The sequence below is a fragment of the Myxine glutinosa genome, chromosome 1, assembly GCF_964187855.1.
Source record: "Myxine glutinosa chromosome 1, kmMyxGlut1.1, whole genome shotgun sequence".
NCBI lineage: Eukaryota > Metazoa > Chordata > Myxini > Myxiniformes > Myxinidae > Myxine > Myxine glutinosa.
This window is the reverse complement of record NC_136261.1, coordinates 348650815-348676278: the sequence shown is the minus strand read 5'-3', so window position 1 is coordinate 348676278 and position 25464 is coordinate 348650815. Positions and strand designations below refer to the sequence as shown.

General features: G+C 43.3%; 2 protein-coding genes across 3 annotated transcripts in view; one reads left to right on the top strand and one right to left on the bottom strand.

The window, feature by feature from the left end:
* Window positions 1–22509, bottom strand: part of CREBRF (CREB3 regulatory factor) — an 80673-nt gene extending 58164 nt beyond the window's left edge. The window contains exons 1-3 of the mRNA XM_068098661.2: window positions 22246–22509; window positions 7534–7625; window positions 1825–1968 (exon numbers count right to left, since the gene is read on the bottom strand). Coding sequence (XP_067954762.2) covers window positions 1825–1968; window positions 7534–7542 — 153 coding nt within the window. The 5' untranslated portion in view covers window positions 7543–7625; window positions 22246–22509. The remainder of the gene's footprint in view (window positions 1–1824; window positions 1969–7533; window positions 7626–22245) is intronic.
* Window positions 22510–23308: 799 nt separating this feature from the next.
* The window catches only part of STX18 (syntaxin 18), an 18258-nt gene continuing 16102 nt past the window's right edge, over window positions 23309–25464 (top strand). The window contains exon 1 of one of the 2 annotated variants that reach the window (XM_078769887.1): window positions 23309–23585. In XM_078769887.1, coding sequence (XP_078626013.1) covers window positions 23385–23585 — 201 coding nt within the window. In that variant the 5' untranslated portion in view covers window positions 23309–23384. The remainder of the gene's footprint in view (window positions 23586–25464) is intronic. The other variant, XM_078769888.1, reaches the window with a different exon arrangement.

Here is a 25464-nt window from a genome sequence, read left to right as displayed (position 1 = left end):
AATATTCCACGCTGTATTGGGAACTAATGGCCTTAGTCCCGGCCGAGGTGGGCCTCGAACGGTCTCGCCACCTAGCCTAAAACCTTCCCGGGGCCCGTCCCGACATTTTTTGTATTAGAAGTTTCCTCCTATCTTTCACCGTTCAGGAGATTAGCTTGCGCAAACAAACAAACAAAGAAACAAACAAAGAAACAAACAAAGAAACAAAAACTTTATTTTATATACATATACTGTATATATAGATAGAAGATAGAAGATAGATAGATAGATAGATAGATATAGTCAAGTCCATGGCTGATGAAAACCAGCCATGGACATATACATATACATATATATATATATATTTTTTTTTTAATGGTGGGTATATTAAACCTTAATCTAAATTCAAAATTTACACACATAGGAACACAGGATGTGAGAGAAGAGATGGGGAGGCAGAGGCATGGCGATTAAAAGATGATTACGAAAACATCATTGGTCACATGGTGTGGCAGCCATATTGGATTGAAGGAAAATATTAAATAATTATATCTGAAACAGCTTGCCCGATCGATGCGAAATTTTACAAATATCATCTAACACCACTGCTGCATACAGTTTTAAAATGATGATGTCGTAGGTTATGTAGTTTGGCAGCCATGTTGGATAGAAAAACGAACCTTATCCGATCAACACAAAACTTCACAAACGTCATCCCCTACCCATACATATGCAGAGTGCACATTTTAAGGTCATATGCCACATAGTGTGACAGCCATATTAGCTTGAAAGCCCATAATTTAAAAAATCCCTTCTCTGAAACCGATTCACCGATTGATGTGAAACCTGCCATGCCTGGTGAAAATGTGATACTTGAAAACAGCTGAAGGGATTTAAATCAAACTTCTTATTTTTAGGACAGTGAACGAGGGCATATACCCGTTGTGGGACTATGCAGAGGCATATTGGTGACACAGTCGCATCGCTCTAGTTATTAATGGATTTTTGAAAGCTTTGTACGTGGCATCATAGGCGCTCCCCTATTTCCTGTGCTGCCGACCACATCACCCTTTGGGCTCGGGGCGCCTTGCACGATGACACCACACGCCGTCAGCCATGCTTTTTCAGTCACCATTACCGACAGTCATTACAGGAGACATTGAATAAAAAGACAATGAAGGACGAAGCACACATAAGGTGGGGAATAACAGGGGAAGATCTGGAGGAAGACAAGGGTCTTTCTGTCCAACTGATCACGGCCATACTACTTGGTGTTTTTATGGGACATCTTATTCCAACATTCATTATGAACTAGTTAACCCCCAAGCCATTTTTGTTAGTCGTTATATGTATTCAGAACACTTTTCAACTTTAACAGCATACAAACAGCATATACTTTCGTGCAAGCTACTTTAACACTGACATTGAAGATTTTGTGCAGTGAAATCAGATCCCAACTGCAATCTGATCTTGGTGGTTTATAGGCAAGTGACAGAGGCTTGGAATAGACCTAGATTTGCAAGGAAATGATCTGCGAAATATTGGGGTTCCTCAAAGACCACGGCCTGGTTAGTGCAGTACTTCATATCACGTCATCAGTATCAAACAACGGCATCTCCAGTGACGACTGCAAATTATGTTGCGAGATAAATGTGTTGGTGACATCCCCCATCGTCTAATACGACTTCAAGGCAACACGACAAGCTGGCTAGCTGGCATAGTGCTCCAAGTCAAAGTGGTGACAGAAAGGGATTTGGGTTGGAACAACCACCCTCAATCAGCTACTTTTAATTGAACAAACAGGTTGTAGCATTTCAGAAAGTTTCAGAGGCAAGAAGAACTTACAGAGTCTATGCATGAGGAAGAAGAAGAGGAAACCGAAGATGTGGCGAGGATGTCAACGGGAAGGTTCATGTGGGAAGAAGAAAACGAGGGAGCGCAGGTGCCAAAATCATCTCCAAATGGGAGGTCCATCGCATTAACATTTGGCTGAGAGAGAGAGAGAGGAATAAATCATAAATTATTCCTGTTGCGCTGACAAAAGCATAGCCACCGCTGATGTACCTACATGTTGATCACCGATCACCCCAAAGTCAAACTACTAACCATACAGTCGTATCGATCAACAGCACTTTTTGCATCACAAGGGGGTTTTTCTCTAGGTTCTGCAGGAATATTAGTTGAATTTGAATCTTCCACAGGCAGTAAACAACTACATCCTGTCGTCTTTCCTACAGACGTGTTCAGACCACACCCTCTGTTAGTGTTCTTCCATTCCCTTAAACTTCGTTTCATTGAAAAAACAAAAACAAAATCTACCACTTTGCAAAAGTGCAACTACATTTGGTGAGGGAAATTAGTCAAATAATCAAGTATCAATTTGAAAAATCAAACTTTGCGTGACTTGAAAAGTTGTCATCAATGGACTAGAGCTAAGGAAGCCCTTCTCTCAGACGTACTTAGACACCCGTCCGTCATACAAGTGCCCCTTCCCTCTCATCTCCACACAAACTCCTTATACAGCTCTCCTCACCCCCGTCCACATTCCCTTGTCTTGTTCTCTCCCCTATCCTCTGTCTTCTGTATCAAATTGCTCAATCAAAATTTTATCAATCAGCTGTATCTCAACCCTGGTAGACTATACATAAATGTCTTTATTGGTATACATGCAAATTCATGGTAAAAGTAACATCAAAGATTACTTTTCATTGGAGGAGAATTACGGATATGTTCCGATACAAATAATTTCCCAACTAAGTTTCAGGCTCTGCGTCTGCCATGGACCATTGATCATAATGGGTGAGGTGGTGCCAGAGCCCCAACTCAGGTTGTTGGACATTATAGAGAGTTAGGGGAGAACTTTCAAATTTGGGCAGGGTGGGAGTGACAATGGCCTACTTAAAATAAATTTTTTAAAAAGGACATGGTGGGATCTTGAAACTACTCTGACAACTACTTTAACAGCTCCAATTAATACCACCTTCTTGTGGGGTCGGCTGAGAAAGAAGGTTGGCCCAAGCCTTTCATGAACCGGCTGGCCAGGCAGTTGCTGATGACTCACCCCCTCTTCGTGAGAAACACTGTGGGATCTTTAACGTCCACCAGGTAATATGAGCAGCTGGGACACCCGGCTCAACGTCTGTCCAAGGAACGGTACACTCTGTGATGCAACGTGCACCACCCGCGAAACATGAATCCACCAGTTTAGTCAGGTCATGAATCAAACTCAGAATTAGACAGTTCAAAGGTAATTGCACCTGTTCACCATCCTGTTTGCTGCAAATCATTTCCTTTCCATTTCCCATTCTTGAAATGTTTTTTAAAACATCCTCCACAGGCAAATCATGTTTTGATGAATATTCAAGGTGAAGTAGAGTGAAGAAGATGGCACGTCATCGCAAATCCCCAAACTTCCCACCTAATGCAATGGTGAAAGATGGCAAGAAGTTACGACCCAATGTCAATTTTTGATTTGAAAAATGTTTTCTTCCGTTTTAACATACGTGACCCGAGGTCCCCACCGTTTGGGGCATGAAGTGGCGGTCAAATCCAAAATAAATTGTTACATATTTCATGCATCCCCAGATGCTGATTGCATACACAAAGTTTCATTTTAAAATGTTCAAAAACGTGCCCGTTATTTGACCTTTTGACACCGCCCAGGGGGCGGGACCAAAATTATACTGCCCTCGCACCTTCTTGCCATGTGGTGATCATAACTACCAGGGTTGGTGAATTTTCATTACAATTTTCGTGTTTTTTTCCAAAAATCATAGGGATAACTATCAACCAAGTACTTATCTATCAAGATCCACAGTCAAATTATGTTACGATTAACACTCAAGGTGAACATTTATCGACCAAATATCTATCCCATCTATCTACAAAGTCCAACACATTGAGTTGGAGCTCTGGCGCCACCTCACCCACTATGACCGACAGTCCATGGCAGAGCCTGAAACTTAGTTGCGACAAGTAACAGGATTTTTAAAAATTCAAATCGGAATACATCAATAAATTCTATACAAGTACAGCGGATAAGCTCTCATATTTTAACAAATTGTGCATTTTTTGAGAAAAGCATGAAATTTCTAGCATAGTTAGTATATACCATAAGGTTTATTTTCAGATGGGGAGGGAAGTCAGATTTGACCTCTGAGGACCGTGAGAGGTCAAATCCAAAATGGCCACCAGTCCACCGGGTCTAATGTTCAAACGCGCTTATAGGTGTCATTTCCAACTAAATTGGGGATGCCCATTCATTTGGTGATACTTTTGAGATCGCCAGAACTCAAGGACATGCATTTAGGTCACGGTCAAGGTCAAATTACATTAAATATCTATTTTTATGATACTGCAGTTGGAACTGCTATTGGAAAAAGTTCATTGAACTTTTAAAACTTAATTTTTTCAGGTACAGGGATAGGTACAGAACACCCAAAGACCAGAAATGATGAAAAAAAAGTGTTTACACTGCAAGGAATGATGCAATAACCTCTGAAAAAATAACTGTAGCTAACCAAGTATGTCCACCAAAGCTTACATTAAATCAAGTGCAATGATGAAAATTGGTAATGATCTAAATCTAACAGTCTCCAGAACAGAAGCACAGTGCAGTGCACTTGAATGCAGCTTTGGCATACTTGCAGTGTCCAATGCACCCTTTCTTGCAGCCACAGTCGATCAATTCATGGCACGATTTTGATGCTTCAGGAAGAGTGGTCCAAAGAGGCTGCCACCCAGTTGTCTCCTTTGTCCAGCCCCAGTCAGGTGGGTCTGGCATCTCTGGATCCATGACCAATGCCTGGTTACAACAGTTGGCCTGGTAGCAAGTGCGCTTGATGTGCTGCTTGAGTGTTGCCTGGGTTGGAGGAATGTTCTCTAGAGTTCTACACTTCTGTGTGAAGAGCTGTTTCCTGGCATCATTCACTTCCGTGCTCTCACTGGTTCTATCGTACATCAGCACCACAAATCGCTCTGGCAGTAACATTGAGCCTTCACTGACCTCACTTGGCATGCCTAGGAGTTCATTGAAAGCATCATTCACCTCTGGGCATCCCCAATTTAGTTGGAAATGACACCTATAATGTTTTTCTACACTATTTGGTTCCAGAATTAAGCGCGTTTGAACATTAGACTCGGTGGACTGGCTGCCATTTTGGATTTGACCTCTCACGGTTCTCAGAGGTCAAATCTGACTTCCCTCCACATCTGAAAATAAACCTTACTAGCCGAAACCCCTGGACCATCCATGGAAGGGAGGATGTGGTGTATGGATAGAGTGTACCATTATGGATGGCATAGGGGATTTGCTTGTCCGAGTAAGAGTTAGGAAGAAAGATGAGAATGAAGAGTGCGTATATGAACAACGTATTTATTGCAATCGTTAGCGTACACCGCGATCGACGACACCAGCACAAATGCATGCTCTGGATTGTCCACTCAGTGGACGGCTTGCTTTCGACTTCGCCTGTCCAATCAGCGGACGGCTTGCTTCGCCTTCACCCAGCAGACACCAATAAGATGGCGTCGCATCGGCAGTTAATCGGATGCTTTTGGGCCCCAAAGTCGACTAATTCAGATTTTTCGAGTATGGCTGTACGTGATAAACAAAGAGCGCGGTTGGAAGAAATTATGGTAAACCCATCTGATGAGGTTAGCGTACACCGCGATCGACGACACCGGCACAAATGCATGCTCAGGATTGTCCACTCAGTGGATGGCTTGCTGTCGCCTTCGACTGTCCAATCAGCAGACGGCTTGCTTCGCCTTCACCCAGCAGACGCCAATAAGATGGCGTCGTATCGGCAGTTAATCGGATGCTTTTGGGCCCCAACGTCGGCTAATTCAGATTTTTCGAGTATGGCTGTACGTGATAAACAAAGAGCGCGGTTCGAAGATCGTAAATCCATTAGTGCCGTGGGCATCGGGTCACTGGGTGCGGCGTAAAAGGGATAACAAAGTCGAGTCCTTACGCTTTTATTATATAGACTAGCCGAAACCCGTGGAACATCCACGGAAGGATGTGGTGTATCGATAGAGTGTACCATTATGGATGGCATAGGGGAGCGCTCATGGGATCTTCTTCTTCCGTTAAGCTCCAATTTTTTCTCTTTAAGTTAAGTCCAATCAGTCCTCTCTGCTCGAAGTGCTCAGGCCATGCCTTCCCGCTCTCATACTTTTATTTCCGTTCGGTGTAGAAAGAGATTGACATATCGTTCGTCTGTTTTCAGCTCGTTATCTTTAAGCTTCCTTACGTCTCGCCACCTGCTACACCTCTCTGAGTTACGAGGATTTATGCAACGCACCCCGAGTATCGCAACGTCACTCCATTTAACTTTATTAAAATGACGATAAAGACGTTTCCTTATATATCCTAATTTAAAATGTTCAAGGGAATAAAAAGACCATTTGGTTCACACCACTCGACTGTCCAATCAGCGGACGGCTCGCTTCGCCTTCGTCCAGCAGACGCCAATACGATGGCGTCGTATCGGCAGTTAATCTGATGCTTTTGGGCCCCAATGTCGGCTAATTCAGATTTTTCGAGTATGGCTTTACGTGATAAACAAAGAGCGCGGTTCGTAGATCGTAAATCCATTAGTGCCGTGGGCATCGGGTCACTGGGTGCAGTGTAAAAGGGATAACAAAGTCGAGTCCTTACGCTATTATTATATAGATGGTATGCACTAACTATGTTAAAATTTTCATGCTTTTCTCATAAAATGCACAATTTTTGTTTATCTGCTGCACTACACATTATTTTGCTGACAATTATCAAATATTTCAATTTCGATAAGATGCATCAAAAATAAAAAAAATCCAACCAAAAAAGGGCAAAAGGGAATTGGCCCATCTGAGCTGCTAAACATAGCAAAGCACTCCTCACTAAGACAACCAATAAGAATGTATTGGCACTGGTATGGATTCCATTTTGCTTCACATGCAGCACTTGGCTATTTATTAACCTTTGTTCTGAACACTCCATCTTTGTGAAAGTAAATAGATCGCACTGGACAAGTGATTTAGATAAAAAGCATATATGTTTGTACACAATGCAGGATGCGAAGGCCTGCTGTTGTATATTGTGCTGAATAAGTCTTCTTCTTCCTCCAATTTGTTCGCCTCGATTACAAGCAGCCTCTCAACCCTTCTGCGTTACGGCAGGCTTGCACCAATCAGAGGAAGGAAGGAAAACGTCGGGTACAGTGGCAGACCTACAAGCCTGCTGTACGATTAGGCCTCGAACGACTGATGATGAAAAGACTGCTAACAGATACACTTTCGGGTGGGCAATGTCCTCATTCAGCATATATACAGCATGTAATTTTACATGTACAACCTCCTGCATGAGCAGCAGACCACCACCACAAAATGGTATAAACTCCAATAAAGATGAATTTCCCTGAACATAAATGGTCTGTGGATCAAATCCATTCATCATGATGAAAGCGTACACTTATATAAATCGGGATTTGTAAAAACCCCGATTGTGCACAAATCAAAGTTTGCATTTAAGGTGACGACTCAGCACCTCTGGGAACAGCTAGGTACCTGAGGCATCGTTGCACGCAGCTCTCCAATAAAGTCCGTGCTGCCACCACACAAAGCTGCCAGACCCGTTTCCAGCTTTGACGAGTGAGCCGCTGGAGACAAGGAAGAGAGGGCGGTTAGAATAACCACATCATTGCTTTATCGTGAAGGAGCAACATCACCTTAAAAGCGGTGACCACGGATCGCAAGATATATGGCAGTTGTGTCATTATGCGCAAGATAAATATAAAAATAAAAAACTGCAGTTACAGCATGTACTACACTGCAGTTGAGATTCAGCCCACGCAGGCCTTACATCGGAGGGAAATAATGAAGTGGGAGAAACGACAACACCGTCCTGGTAATTGTGGGGAGCCCGGACATCGTCTCTTACGTACAACATAACCACGTGCAAAAAAAAGGAGGAGTGCGGGTTGTTGTTAGCAAATGCATAGATTGGACTGGGATCCAATTCTGAAATCGTTCCGCCGGTTGAATCATCGCTGTGGCGTGGCTGCGTTGCAGGCCCGAATTTGTGATTTCTTCAGGGTGCCCGAGATATCTGGACTACTCCATGCAAAAGACACTGTGGGACCTTTAAGGTCAAGCAAGTAATGTTCGCAGATGGGTCCCCAGCTCAACGTCCATCTGAGGGTGATGATGCAATGCTCGGCCTGTGAATCACCAATCTGACAGTTTATAGTCAGGTCGAGAATGGAACCCAGACTAGACAACTCAAAGGTAAGTGTACTACCTCCAAGCTATCCTACCGACCCAAGGGTAGGAATGAGTGGATGGGAAAACGAAAAAAATTAATAAACGAGCCGTTTTGTTGGTGTTACAGTCTGATATTCATGTAAGCCTGGGGCCAGCGATGTCTCTCAAGAGTTCTCGTCTTGCAAATTATAAACACACGAGCTCCTCCATAAGCCACAAGGACCTGATACTCCAGGTATTCCGCCTTTTGGGTGGTATGAGGAATACATCTGCGCAATATGAAAGCTAAATCTTGAACGTTCTTTTGAAATATCGCGTGCACAAGCAAAGTTACCGAGATGGTTGCCATGGCAACACAATTCAGCCAATCACCACCGTTACTTAATCAGGTTGAGATAGCATCACGATGAATAGATATCTGCAATATGAAAGCTAAATGTTGAACGCTTTTTGAAAAATCGTGCACACAAAAGTACATGGACGGATCATCGGTTGGTCGGACGGAACTCATTTTTATTGCCCCCCCCATCACAAACATTGTTGGAGGGGATGATAAGTATCTCGAGTCCTAATGTGCAATGTGATAGGGTGTGGACATCAATGTGCTCAAACGTACTTGCCTTGTCTGCAACACCAATAGGTGCAGGTGCGGTTTAAGCATCGACGACACTGAGAAACCGATGCCTCAATTGAATGAATGAATGAATGGATGATCGTTTTACGGCCATTTTCCCCGCTGGAGCGGGGGTTAGCCTTGCGGGCCCCATGACAATCATGGTTCCCTGTTTGAGGCGATGTTTTTATGGCCGGATGCCCTTCCTGACGCCAACCCTTAGTCGCCTCTTACGATGCGCAGGGATACGGTGTTATTCAGGGTACACACGGGGTACACACCGGGATCATTCATCCCAGCAAGCTGGTACTCAATTTGCCGACCTCGGAAGGATGACAGGCTGAGTCAACCCCCCTGGTGTTAATTTAGCGATCGACCGGGATTCGAACCCAGGATCCTAGGATCCCAAGCCGGCACCCTAACCGCTAAGCCAACACCAGGCTTCACCAGGCACGAAGCACGAACACCAGGCAAATTGATTCTGGGAGGTTGGTACTTGGTGGCGATGAAATTGGTAACTTATGCAAGTCCCCGCATTTCAGCTTTTGCATTGCATTACTATCCCAAGATGTCATAGGCCCAGTCTCAACGGAGCACGTCAAATTGACCTCAACGTCTTCGATTCTGCAAGGCTGATCTCATCCCATTCTCGATGCCTCGGTTCTAATACTGCTAAAGCGAGTCTAGACAGAGTACGCTGGGTGGTTTGTCCTTGCTTTTCCCACAGGTATTCAAGGCATTGAGTGAGGAATTTGTTCAGGGTACCGGCACACGATGCCATACTCTTAACGAAACACTGATAGACTGGACAATCCGATTGACGTCTCTCTAAAGGAGACAGCGTCCTCAACGATGCAACCACCAAACGATGGTTCACATTCTCAAATTTACGGTTAATATGCCATTCACAACACCTCAACAAATTCCTGAACAACACAGGCAAATCATCCATCCCACGGCTCGGAGCTTTGGCACGACAGCCTCCGACGTTTACGCCGACTTGCATGACAGGGCTGTGCTGACGTCATTACGATGTAAACAGAACTGGCAAACCCGGGTACCAAAGCCATGCCAGCTGGATGTTTCTGGTAAGCCAGACGCTTGGAATTGGAATAGCATGGGCGCAGTTCTGATTCCAAATGGTGTTTATCTGGAGCAAACGGTGCTTAAGATGGTACGGCGTATTGCACTTCATCTGCGATACATTCCGATGAAGTAAATGAGGAGGCAGATAACTCATTTGCAGAGGAGAGATGAGATATTTGCACAAGGGTGCAGATAGTTAACAAATACAGCACTCGATGTCAACAACATGTTCAAACAAAACTTCTACCCCCGTTAATTCACCCCAAATCCACTTTTTCTGGGAAATACCGACTTTTTTCTTTCCTGGAAGGTCCAGCGGTGTCCATGTGTTTTATACTTTCCCCCCCCCCTCCCCCACCTTCCCATGCCTTCTCCCCCCAAGCCCTCTCCCTCCCACAGATCTTCCGTTGTCCCTGTTCTCTCCTGTTCTACTTGTGTGCTTCCCTCTCTCTCCCCACCTTGTCTCCCGCTCCCTTTTTTGTATGTTTTGTGTGTCCGTTTGTCGTTGTTTTTGTCATTGATGTTACACGAGCCTCGATCTTTATATACAAAAAAATAAAATCAAAAGTTACCCAAGGCGTTTATACCGTCTCCCTCTCTCCTGCTGCCACTGAAGTAGCTTCCTGAGCTAATGTTATACTGGGTGGTTTCTCTTTGCCTTCACAGCAGTGGTTTCGGGCAGGAATTTAGAAATTTTTCAGGGTGCCAATTATAGCTCGCCTATTCTCCACTAATGACACCGTGGGGTCTTTAATGTCCACCAACTAATTCGGGCAGACCATTCCGGATTCCTTCAATTCACACACATTGATAATGCTGACACACATTGATGAATCGCCCTGCCCGTGAGAAACCAGGCCTAAAGGCGAGTGTGCGCATCTCGAGGCCATCCTGCCATCCCAAGGCTATTATTAACTTAACTATTAAAACCAGACTTCCTTGAATAACGGAGGAGGCCAGATTGGATCAACAAAAGATCTCCATGGGGGTACAAAATAGGTATCGGGTTGCAATCCAGACTGACGTGCATGACCGTGGAAGGATATTGAGGTGGATTGCCAACTTGAAAAGGTCAAACAATATGCGCACGACATACACGCAAGTATTGCTAAGGGGTACGCACTTAACTTTGAGCTGGTTATATCCTGCTATTGAATCTCGACCCAGCTCGAAACATGCGTGTTTCACATGCACGGTGAGGCAATCGCTCGGAAGATCGTCAAGATGGAGGACCCGTCCGCCAGCAGTGGTGGATGGTGCAAGTTAAATATCCCGTGGTGTTGGACACAAACAAGTTATCGTCGGCGCCTAAACAAATATCAAATTTGTGCCAGGGGAAGATCAGGCCTGGCCAGCCAGTTCGTGAAAGGCTCGGGTCAGAATCCGCAGCCTCCACCTGTCCCCTCAGCTATTCAATCCCGCACCAGGGTGAGAATAATTGGGGCTGGTAATTTTTTAATTTTTTTAAACTACTTAACGATTAAACGCTAATTAAGTGAAACACCAAAACAAAAGTAAAACTGCACCAGGAAACTGTCATTGAACCCAACAGGCATTCTTCACGGATAGTGCCACGAACCAGCGTTTGTTGCAAATGTGATGGCAAAGTACAGGAACAATGGCTCCATCCGGATGGAGCCAGAACCCAGGGCACGCATGCTATTTTGAGAAGCAGTCTCTGAAAGGGCGGTAGCAATGTGCTGCTCCGAACAGGCCTGCCCCATTATATATTTAAACACAGCACTCACAATTGAATAACACACAATGCTGCTGAGGGGGAAAACATTTCATATATAGATGAAGGCTTAGTTCCCAAAAATAGGACAACACAATAAAGTGCATCAAGATGAAGTGGATGAGATGGGGTATGGAACATGATGACAAAATTGCATTCTGTCCAACATACTTGCACATAGTGAATGATACTTGCATCATATCATAGTGTAAATAAACATCAACAAAGTGAGTGAGAACCGAAAAAAACCCATCACAAAAACTTCCTTTGTGAAGAATGGGCCGATTCAGGAATTGTTTTCATTAGGGTGCCAGTGTCAGTGCAACAGGAAACTGGTGAGGGCAGACCACAGCCACAAAAATATGGGCCAAAAGGTAGCATGAAGAAATGAAAACCAGGGCGGAAAAGTGTACTCCGTATCAAAGTCGTGTTACCATACACCACTTTGCTAGAACATTACCAAGACTATGCATAACCAAAAACGTAGATATGACAACGTAATGTACAAACACACACAACAACAACAACAACATGCATTTTAAGGCCATTTTCCCTGCTAGAGCAGGGGTTAGCCTTGCGGTCCCCATGATAATCTTCTCCATTTTGCCCTATTTTCTGCATCTCTCCTTGTTAACCCCCTTGCCCGCATTTCTTCTTCCACCATCTTTAGCCAAGTCTTTCTCAGTCTTCCCCGTCTTCTACTTCCTTCTACATTCATTTCCATCACTCTTCTCAACCAGTCACTTTCATCCTTCCTCAACACATGACCAAACCATCTCAACCTGTTCCTCTTCACAGCATCAATCACAGGCTCTATTCCCATCATCTTTCGCAATTCATCATTTGTCTTCCTCTCTCTCAACGATACTCCGCACATCCGTCGAACCATTCGCATTTCCACCCTTTCCAACCTTCGTTGCTGCTCTACGTTCATTACCCATGTCTCGCTCCCATAAATCATAACACTTCTCACACATGCAGCATACACCTTTCCCTTCAGCTTCAGCTTCAACGACACTCCCCTCATCATCAGCACGCCACTCAATTCCCGAAACTTCTTCCATGCACATCTCACTCGAGCAACCATTGCCGAGTCTGATCCACCTTCTCCATTCAGCATGTCTCCGAGGCAGCAAAATGTTTTCACACCTTCCAGCTTCACGCCGTCTCCAAGATCCAACTCAACATTTCCTCCATCTGCAGCTCCCTCTGTGCACACCTTACATTTGAATGTAGCTGCCACACTGGTTAATGACCCTCTCAGACCACTACATTTTTGATGAACCCACTCAGCGCACATTGTACACTGAATGGAGTTCACTCCGACACCCTTCCTACACACAGCACAGGGCCACTTCCCAGTTCTTTCCACCTCACCACATGCTTTACCACTTGCCATCACCTTCGTCTTTCCGATATTCACCTTCAGACCTTTTGTCTCCATACATTCCTTCCACGTGTTCATCTTTTCCTTCAGTCCATCCATACTTTCCGCAATCAACACCAGATCATCTGCATACAACAACTCCCATGGTAAACCCTCCTTTACGTTCTGAGCCAGCACCTCCATCACAGCTACAAATAGTAGTGGACCCCTGATGCACTCCCACCTTCACCTCAAACTCACTACTGTTCCCGTCCTTCGTCCTTACAGCTGTGCGCGCTCTTTTGTACATTGCCATCACTACTCTGATCAACCATTCCTCCACTCCTAACTTCCTCAATGCCCATGTCAATACTTTGCGTGGAACCCGATCGAATGCTTTCTCCAGATCAACAAACCCAAGAAACAACTTCTTCCTCTTCTCCATGTACTTCTCCTGCAACTGCCTCACAATGAAAAGCGCGTCTGTCGTTCCTCTTCCTGGCATAAATCCAAACTGCATTTCGTCGATCTTCACTTTCTTCCTTATCCTCCTCTCCAACACCCTTTCCAATACCTTCATTCCATGCTCCAATAAATTTATCGCTCGGTACGAGCCACACTCCAGAGGGTCACCTTTCCCCTTGTATAGAGGGACGAGGGTACTCAGTTCCCAATCCACTGGAATGCGGCCTTCTTTCACCACCAGATTACAGATCTCTGTCGATCTCTTCACACCCCAACTTCCTGCTGCCTTCAACATATCTCCCACAACTCCCGTCGGCCCTCCCGCTTTTCTACCCTTCATTGCTTTTATCGCTTCCTCAACTTCCTTCTCAGTTATCTTCTCTGCCGGTCCTAAAACTGGGTTACTCTCCATGTTGCCATCCCATTCATTCTCTGTATTCAACAGCATTTCCATATATCTTTTCCATCTTCCTTTAATTCCATCTGGGTCGACAACGATTTGTCCCACTTCATCCTTCAAGCAACTCACCCCCATCACATCACACCTCTCTTTCGCTATCTGCTTTGCAATCCTGAATACTGCTTTCTGACCCTCTTCCGAATCCAAGCGTTCTCCGAACATTTTCCTCCATGCCTCCTGCGCCTTTGCTACCTCTTTCTTTGCAGCCTTCCTGGCTGCCTTATAACTTTCATGCTCTGCTGTTTCTGCTCCCGTACCCTTCGCCTTCTGCCACTCCTTGAACTTCTTCCTCTTCTCGTCAATCCTCTTTCCAACTTCATCATCCCACCACCATGTTTCCGAGTGCCTCGGTGGTCCTTTTGTCCATCCACATACCTCACCAACGGCTCCCAACAAACTAGCTTTCATTGACATCCAACCACTTTCAAGCTCAACCACATCATCCTCGACCCTACTCAGCCTCTCTTTTAATGCCTCCCTTACTGTCACCTCTTTCAACCTCCACACCTTCATTCTCGGTTGGTACTTCACCCGCCGAGCTCTCCTCGCACCTTTCACCCTTAGGTCGCAGACAACCAAGTGGTGCTGTGAAACAGCCTCCTCCCCCGGGATCACCTTTGTGTCTCGGAGGTGCCCCTTATCTCGCCTACGCACCATCAGGTAGTCAACGGTTGTCGTCGACCCACCTGACGTGTATGTAACAAGCTTATTATCCTCTTTCTGGAACTGAGTATTACAAATCAACAAATCAGCTCCATCAGCAAACTCCAAAATCCTTTCACCTTCTCCATTTCTCACACCATATCCATAACCCCCATGAACTCCCTCAAAACCATCCATACTCCTTCCCACATGTCCATTTAGGTCTCCTCCTACCACAACAACTTCCTCATCTTTCACGTTTTCCATCAGCTTCTCTATCGCACACCAGAACTTGTCCTTCTCTTCATCGCTTCGACCAACCTGCGGAGCATATCCCGAGATGACGTTCACCAAGAGCTTTCCAATCATCATTTTCACCATCATCAACCTATCACTCACTCTAGTCACACTCACCACACTGTCTACAAACTCCTCAGAAAACAGGACACCAACACCATTCACGCCCTCCGGGCACCCTTGCCACACAAACTTGTATTTTGTACACACACACACACACACACACACACACACACACACACACACACACACACACACACACACACACACACACACACACACACACACACACACACACACACACACACACACATATATATATATATATATATGGGCTATTTTCACAAAAAGGGACAAATAACGGTAAAGACACAATCTACTTCTGTTTATGTTTTAAAAGTAAGAAATCAAGGTAAGATGATTTTATAAGTGTGTGATATTGGTTGTTTTGGGGCTTCACTATAAAATAAACCACAACTTAGATAATAGGCCTCCTTTATGTCAGAGTTATCAATTAAATTTACATCATTTGTCTTTACCGTTATCATGGAAAAGTAGAGATGGCTAATCTTCACATCAATTTTATTGTATGACTGAAAGAATATATAGAAGTAACAACCATGTATTTATTTTAACAAACTATAAATCAATGAAAAACTAATATCCGTTTACATAGTTAAATTCTAAATGACAAATTTTCGATGTCTAATGCGATGTCTAACATTAGAAATTGGACATTGTCTTTACCGTTGTCAACTACCTTTGAATTAAAAGTATAGTTAATTTAATATGGGATAGAGGGAGTTACTATTGTTTTAAAAAGTCCCAGGATGTAAAGCATCCATTTAGAAAAAGTAGCAGACAGGAAGATCAGCAGATGGTCACAGAAATAGGCAAAGTCTGTTGATGTCACACAAATTGCTTGTCTTTACCGTTGTTAATGAAACTCTAAATAGGGGTAAGTAAATATTAAAAAGAAGAATTTAAACAAATAAACAACCTTATATGAAGATTATGAACAAATTATATTATGCATTTCAGCTATACAGGATCTTGTAGAGGATTGAGTATGTCTTTACCGTTATCAGAATATGTCTTTGCCGTTATAGAACTGTTATAACGGTAAAGACAAAAATGTAACGGTAAAGACATCAGACACATTTTTCCAATGATTTTACATAAAATAATTTGTTTAACTGTTGTTGAAAGCTGGTCTGGCCTGATGGCATCTAGCTAACAATGGCTGCATGTCTTAATTTCACTCATGAGACCTAACTTTATGTGGTTTTGCCTAAAATGAAATATTTTGCCAAAGGAAAAATTTTGTTTCACTACAGTAGACTCGTACTTCCAATCTAGGAAACTGCATGTTTTAATCTTTTCATATGCAGAATTTCAGACTTTTTTCTTCATTTGCGTGATCAGCCCATAATATATATGGTATACACTATCACCACTAGGCACCTCACGCACCTGTGTTAGCATAAAATACAATTCAATCAATATGTTGGATTGTTGGTTCAGCTCATATATAGATGGTTTAATTGTGCTGTTCACAGTAAAATTGTAACAGTTTGATTGAATCTTCTATTCACTTTTTCTAAAACTATTATTTATTTTCTTTTTCAGTAACCTGTGAACTGTAAGAAAACAATATGCCGCCAAAGAAAAAGTCAAATGCTGAAGCCATGAAGCGCATTCGGGCACGCATCAAGGCTGATCCCGTTGCTCACGAAACATACAAACAACGGGAGCGAGAGCGTTACCAGAGAAGAAAGGACGCAAAAACATATCCTACCATTAGGGATAAGAGCCCAAGAGTGCAGCGAGCTATGAGAAAAAAGTGGAAACTTGAAAAGCGGGCGCAACGAAAGAAGGGGAATGATTCTGCTGAACAGGAGCTAAATGACATCATGCCTCCTCCAAGTCCTTTACCTGAAGCGAGAGATGAATCGCTGCCTCTTTTTGAACCCCGTTCCTCTCATCAGAAACGAGCAGGTCGAAAGAAAGTAAAACGAAAAAACAGACAAGCTTACAGGACAATTGCGAAAAATAAGGCGACAATTGATCGGCTTGAAAAACAGGTTAGCAGTCTCGAGAAGAAACTAACGTGGGCTCAGAAGAAAGAAGAAATAGTCCCAAAAGAACCGATGGACACCCATATGTTTGCTGAGTCTTCTCCAGCCACAAAAGCAAATACACTTCTTGAGTCTGGTAATGTAAGGAATGTAAGGAAACAGTTAACCTATGGGTTTGCCTTGTCAGCTGAGGTAAGGGAAAAGTTGAAAGCAAGCAAAAAGAGACATAAACCCAAACAGGTAGTGCATAGAATAACATATGGCAAAATCATGAAGAAATATAGGCTGATTGAAAAGGCCAAAAAAGAAATGAATTTATCAGGGAAAAGTATAAGAAAGGTGAAGGAAACAGCTTTTGGTTCCTTTCTGGATTTCAAACGAAAAACAAAGGAAAATAAAGAAGTTGCTGAACGTGTAAAGTCATTCTACCTGCAAGAAACTTGGATCCACTTTGACCCCCGGGAGACCCCCTTAGACCCTGACTTTTTTAATGCCCTGAACAGACTTTAGTCACAACAGAACAAATATAATTTGTGCCAAATTTGGTCGCAATCCCATCAGCGGTTTCGGAGAGGAAGTGTCGAGTGTTTACGGACTGACAGACGGACGGACTGACGAACGTGCCATCGCATAAGCTCCCTTGAACTTCATTCCATCTGAGCTAAAAAAAAAATTGGCAGAACTCAAATTATTGAAACAGTACTCCGAAGACATTCAAATGGAATTTCGCCTGTTTAAGTGTGCTTGTGGACAATCATACAAGGTAGACCAACAAAAACGGACAACATAAAAATTCACACAAATACAACAATACAGGAGCTAGACAAGGAAGCATCATACAAATACCTCGGAGTAGGAGAGGGCCACAAAAATGCACAAAACAATTACTGGAGAATGTCTGCGTAGAACAAGGCTGATCCTGAAAACATACCTATCTGCAAGGAACAACATAAAAGACATAAACAAACTCGCAATACCAGTATTCCAGTGCAGCTGCGGAATTAACAAACTGGCCGCAATCAGAAATCAATAAACTGCATATCAAAATAAGGAAACTTCACAATCAACAAATTGTACAAAAAAAAATCAATGCATCACGAGAATGTACCTGCGAGATGTACCGAGATGTACCGAGACGAGAAGGAGGTAGCGTCCTGATGGAGCTCAGCCAAGTGCACAGAATGGCAACTGTATGATTGGCCAAATACGTAAAATGTGCAACAGACGACCGAATCCAATATGAAAGCAAACACGAAGACAACAAACCAGAGAAGGTATCCCCAGCAAAATACATGTGTGAATGGAAGAGGTCACACAAGAAACCGAAAGGAGAACAGCCCTAACAAATGTACAAAATAATAAAGAAAAATATAAAATGAAATATCAACAGATATACACTGACACCTGGGAAAACGATAAAAGAGCAGGAAGGGATAAAAACAAGGGAGAAAAAGAGTTGGACAGATTGGGAGTAGACAAAAAAGGCTCTTTGGAATGGCTGAGACTGGTCAAATCACAGGGTCAAACAATCACAGACTCAATCACAGACTGGTCAAACAAGCGGACCATGTCTTTCAATCCTGACAAATCTCACTATCTCTCTCTGAAAAGACCGTCTGGATAACCTCCCATCTACTTGTCTCAACAATCTTCTCCAAGAAGTGCTGTCACTCAAGCTCTTGGGTCTCACAATCTGCCATGACCTTTCCTGGGAAAACCACATTTCCAAGCTGGCCTCCAAAGCCAGTCGCCGACTGGACATCCTCCGTTGTGCGAAGTTCTTCCTTGACACACCTGAGCTCCTCACCACATACCACCTCACCTCCTCACCACACTCAAGGCTTTCATCCGTAGCTCAATGGAATACTGTTCTCCCCTCTGGGCTGGTGCTCCTGCTTCGCACCTAGCTCGTCTTCACGCTGTTGAAACCAAAGCTTTCAGAATCATTGGAATCTCCTGCAATGAAGCCAACTTCGAGGGCCTTTCACTCACTCACCACAGGCAGGTAGGTGGTCTTTCTGTCTTCTACCGACTCCTCTCCAGCCTAGCTCCCCCAGCTCGAGCTGTGCTCTGTCCCCTAAATATTCCGACAGGTCGCACAAAATCTGCCAGTAACCCTCTTCTGGTGAAATTGCCAAAATCAAGACTCTCTATTCACCTTCACTCTTTTATTCCTCTTTTCTCCTGCCTCTGGAACAAACTCCCTCACTCTCTTCAATCCCCCTCCTCCTTCCTGGTCTTTAAAACAGCTGTTCACAACCATCTCTTATCTTCCCCCATCAAAAACCATGATCTCTTCTACCCCCGTTAATTCACCCCAAATCCACTTTTCTTTTTTTTATATACCGACTTTTTTTCTTTCCTGGAAGTTCCAGCAGTGTCCATGTGTTTTATACCCCCCCCCCCACCCCCAAATCCCCACCTTCCCATGCCTCCTCCCACCAAGCCCTCTCCCTCCCACAGATCTTCTGTTGTCCCTGTTCTCTGCTATTGTACTTGTGTGCTTCCCTCTCTCTCTCTCTCTCTCTCTCTCCCCATCTTGTCTTTTTTTGTCTCCCCATCTTGTTTTTTTTGTGATTGATGTTAGTGTTATGGATTCGTCACTTCCGTTGTTGTGGTTTTCATCCACTGTAAACATTTTTGATTCCATGTACTATTATTTTTGTCGTAAGGGATAGAGATTACTATTTTCAAAAGGTAAAAAAGTTAATGTTTTAAATGAAACCGGAACCGGACGACGACGAAGAGGAGGAAGGGGAGGCGAGTGAGTCGGACAAGAAACCGAGCTGCTTCGAGGTCTGGAGCGAACTATTGGCGAACGAGAGTCACGAGTGAACTTTGGGTTTCCCAGGAAAGGGATTCCTACGACAGAGTTGTTATCGCTGTGACAGATCAACCTGCGTGTCAGGTTTTGCGGTCGATTCCGAGGAGAATCATCGTAGTGCCGTTACGCCTCGAGAACGGGCCGTCGGCCATTTTGACTCGCGCGCTTTGCGCATCGCTCAAGGTTTTTCACTTCGCTTCAACCATTTTCACCGCATTCAGATGTTAATCTGGTGTGCGTGTATCACGTGGCTTTTGAGTGGGAAATCTGCGGTTCGCCGACTTGGAGCCGTGGAACGTCCATACCCGAGGGTGTGATTTCCCAGTCTCCTTGAGGGCACCTTTGCGCAGCTTTGGCACCGGGACTGTGACTGTCATCCGAACGGGATTCTGGTCTCGATTGGACATCGTTCTGACGATCACTGGAGCGGATCGACTTTGGCTTGATGCCGGAATAGAGACATTGGGGAATGTTCTTCTTTTCGCTCACTTGGAGCACAGCGAGTTATATTGTACGAACCTGATGGTACCATCATAGGAAAAATATATTGGTTGTACAATTGATTAGAATTGTTGTTGTACTGTTATTCTTGTGTGATCTTAATACAATACTTGTTTGTTGGTAACAATTGGTGTGGTTTCACCATTGATCTTTGACATACAGAATAACACATTTTTCTGCCGCCACTCCTCTCGAGGCTCGGAGGTACACCGTGACCGGGGTTTGGGGAGGAGCACGTAACAGTTAGCTCTTACACAAGCCTCGATCTTGTATATGAAATAATAATAATAAATAAATAAGAGATCAGCTCAACTCGCATGGAGAATGACCCATTATAAATGTCCAAGACCAAGGACACGACACCAATGGCTTTAAGGAGATGGCGGGACTGAAGCAATCGGACAAGTGTAGATTCTGCAAGGTAAAAACAGAAAGTACAAGCCACCTCCTATCAGAATGTAGAAATCTCATGTCAGAGCAGCTGTGCACCCAAAGGCACAACAAAGTATGTTGAGTTATTCACCTGCACATCTGCAAAAGTCTAAATATCCCAGTTCCACAAAACTCATAGAAACATGAACCAAAAGCAATCACTGAAAACAAGGAAGACAAGCTCACATATGACCTCATGGTCCCATCAAGCGTGAACATAGAAAACAAAGCACTGCGACCGGATATAGTACTGAGGTACAAAAGAGAAAAGAAGGCATCGCTAATTGAGGTGTCAGTCCCCAGCAATTCCCAGCGATTTTGGCTTAAACAATGCAGAAATCAAGAAAATGACCAAATACCAAGCCCTCAAAAATAGTGAAAAAATCCTGGAAGCTGAAGAGCACCGAATTTGTACCAGTGATTATTGGAGCAACGGGTATGATAAAGAACCTTACAGAAAACTTAAAAAACATCCCTGTGAATATTACGACAAACGAACTGCAGTTCAAAGCTGTCCAAGGCTCGGAACCTCGGAACAAAACTTTGAGAATAAGAAAACTTCACAAACTGCTCCATGAATCATGATCCCTTACTGAAACGGAGGTGGATACTTCAAGACCTGGGAGGACTCTGTTCCACCTTCTGAGGCCTGCATATGGAGATATACACACATATACACAAATCCATTTGGCAACCGCTGAAGCTTATGAGTACATATTATATATATATAGAGAGAGCATGTCTACACAACATGACGATGTCAGTACGCAATCCCACAGACACGTGCTTGCTTCAACTCCCCTGGATAACAGATCTCTCTCACTCAGCCATGACGCGTACAAGTAAATGTTTATGAATAAACCGAGGGGGCTCATTCACACCAAGTGGTACCAGGTTCACTTTGACCAGAACACATTCCCCCCAACTGACCTTGCTTGGGTACAAACAAGCTTCTTTGTCTGTAGGACAGGTGTATCCAACAAAAAAACCTTCCATTTCAAATCCCTCGTTACACGACATATGATATACATACATGTACTTCCCCTCAACTCCCCAAAACCTTCCAATCTCCCCCATGCCTGACCCGCTTCAGACTTCCACTTCCACTTCCACTTCCTCTTCCTCTTTCTCTTTCTCTTTCTCTCCCTCTCCTCCCATGACATTGACATCTAATTATTAGAGCCATTTATCGCTTGACCTCTCACGTGTACCTATTTTACCAAGGAAAACATCGATGATAAATAAATAAATAAAAAGTTCGCTTTTATTAATGAAACAGCGCCTAAAAATGGTGTACCAATACACCACTCACATACAGACGTAAATTATATAACATGCATCTATATAATACGTCCGACGGACAAGAAGGCATTGTTTTCGGAATAAAATCAAGTTCAGCGGTAGAGAGGAAAACCTAGTGCAATACATACATATACACATGTACATATACACATGTGTGAGTGTATTTACGTATATGCGGGTGTATATGTACAACAATCAGCCGTTGTTGAGTTTACCTCCTGAGGGGAAAAATGGCTGCGGCGACTGGATGTGGACCGTCCGCTTCCCTGATGTTTTGTCACGTTTATCGCGCTGTGCTACCGTCTTCAATCGCACGGCCCGTAACTGCGAGCGCGTGTGTCCGAAATAAGGTGAGTTTACCTCAGCAAACGGGCAAAAACCATAGGCTGTGTACGCCCAGACTTGACCGTGAGTAAACAGACGCTGAAGGGTGCGGAAGGCAACGCCGTGTTGTCCTCCTGTCAGCGAGCCATCGTGTGACGTCAATTACCGACTCCACCAATGGCGCTTAAGCGGAGGTGTGGCTCGCATATCATTAGGGTTTGTTTACATTTTTTCTTTTCCTGACGTCACTCTCCAAGTCCACCAATCGCTGAGGCATGGAGGCGGAGATTCATTCAGAGAATAAAATTCAGGATCGGTGACGCGCTTCACGTGATAATTCCTTTCAATGACACTCACGGGAAAAATAACGATCAAATAATTTAATTGTAGATATCTAAACTAGCTGAATAATGTGTTTGAACACCTTTATCAGTAATATCAAATCCTGATCATGCCTTGCCAATTTGATTTGAGAAATAATCCATTAATTGTTGACACATAGTATGTGTTATTGTTTCTATATTCGCAACACAAACTAATATGGACAACAGACATAATAACAGTACCGTAGTGGTACTTAAATAATGGTAACACCCTGAAGAAGAGTTGGAAAATGTTACTTAAACAAGTCGCAGCTATAATCGTGAGGAGCATCATAAATTGGCGTGTTTCTCGCTTATATTACAACTTAATATGTACGAAGAACATATTGAAGGAAATAGAAATCCAATTTTTAAAAAATGTCTAGCAAACAGTGTTACATATATACACCGCCTTAAATGGGATGGATAACCACGTTACTATAGCTGAAATAATATAAATAAAAATGGACATACGGACATTTAATAAGATCAAGCAATGTTAGGTGATTTTGAAATTGTGGTGATTAAACTGTTATAACTACAAGAGTAATGAAGACGTGTGGGTGGGATACATAGGAAAGAAAAAGAAGAAGAAGAAGAATAAGTAGAGAAGAAGAAGAGGTGAAGAGGCAGAAGAAGAAGAAGCGCGTCGAGGAGCATCAGTGAGCATGGCGGCCGACATAACGTCTCTGTTTCGAGCAAGTGTCCGTGCTGTTCGCAGCCGCAATAAGGCGCAAGGACAGTTGCTAGATGCGGCATCCACTGGAGTGGATCGGCATGAGTCTGAGAAAGAGTCTCTGAGTCTGAGCCAGCGGATAATGCCTAAGGGTCGAGCCCGGGGAGACTTGTCCACCCGGGCGAAAGAGCTGGTGAGTTGGCAATTCCTCAATCAATGCCAATGGTGATTGGTGGATGAGTCCGAGGCAAGGGCTGGAAAATCTTTGGTAACTAGGTTACCAAAAGGTTACCCTTTGGTAACCTAGAGCCGCGACATTTATTTTTCTCATTACACACCTACATAAACATGTGTTTCATTAATTTGACATTTGTTGTTTCCAGAGTATAATTATAATTATAAATATAAATTGATCCAGAAGCTTGTTCTGTCGTACAACTGCAAGTGTGATTCTCATTGACATTTAACATCTACTATCTAGGTGTCACAAGGAAGTTGCTAGTTACTAGTACCAAGGAAATTGCGTGAAACCATGGTGACAGATTGGCCGTATGTGGTGAACGTGGACCATCATATTATTTGTATAGGAGGCAAGTGGGAGGTTGAGGCTAATGTTGTCTGTCTGTCCCACCCTGAACCCAGAGGGGAAAAAAAAAAAATCAGCAAAAGTTGCTTCAAATTAATCCAAACCTGTGGGAAAATTCTATTTTTTTTCAATTGGACCAAAATTTGAACCTGGGTGGTGTATAAGGCAACAGACCGCTGCTTCAATTGCTCCTGCATTATTCTTTTTTTTTAGTTGCTGTAAAGAAATATGCCGCAATATATTTGCTGTTATGAAATATGATAATTTTTGAATTTCACAATACTCTATACAGTATTTTTTTAATAGGCTAATGCTGTCTGTCTGTCCCACCCTGAACCCAGAGGGGGAAAAAAAATCAGCAAAAGTTGTGTAATGAAATTGTGTCTAAGTTTGAACCCAGGTGTTATGCGGCTTCTGTCTGCTGCACAGCAGTTATAAGAACTCAGACAGACAGCGCTACGATCATTCCTGTGACATTTATCGTGTGTAATGTTGTGCATACTTAGATGATGCGTATTATTCCGTTGTTCCAGGCTTGCTTGTGCTCGTTGCAAAGCCATTACTGATTCCTATGAATGCTGAATATTGATATGTTGCTTGTTGGTTTTCTTACAGGTATTGCTAGAGACCGATTCAGAATTAAACTCACAAATCTGAGACAATGTTGTAACTCTGGTTTTTGCAACAAGTTGCTTCAAATTAATCCAAACCTGTGGGAAAATTCTATTTTTTTTCAATTGGACCAAAATTTGAACCAGGGTGGTGTATAAGGCAACAGACCGCTGCTTCAATTGCTCCTTAATTATTTTTTATTTTAGTTGTTGTTAAGAAATATGCCGCGATATATTATTGCTGTTATGAAATATGATAATTTTGGAATTTCACAATACCCTATACAGTATGTTTAATAGGCTAACGCTGTCTGTCTGTTCCCCCGAAACACGGAAATGCTCCTCGGAATTTATAAGTTACGTAAACGTTGTTTCAAATTATTCCACACCTAATTATTAGGTAAAGGTTGTTTCAAATTAATCCAAACCTATGGGAAAATTATAATACTGCCTCAATTTAGTTCTTTCAACCAGCATAAGAATAAATGGCTTCCTTTTATTTATATTTTTCTACAATGTTATTTTTGACTACGGGCTTCCAGCTAGGTGTTTATATAGGAGTCAAGTAGGAAGTTGACTTGAAGCTTAAGGGCAAGTCCCTTTCACATGAGCCCAAATCAGAACAAGTTGGCAGATGCCACCGACCCACAAACTGTTGCACAGATCAAAACATAAATCATGAAGGATTGCTGTGTCAACGGTGAAGATATATCTACAAACATTCCAAAGAAAGGGATTACAAGAAGATTGAAAGTGGTGAAGGTTTTATCAAGCAGGAGAATTAATAAGCGGTGGCATACACTCCAGAATGTATACAATGCATACAATCCAGAGCACCTTGCTGTGATGGTGAACAATGTAGCGAGTTCACGGAA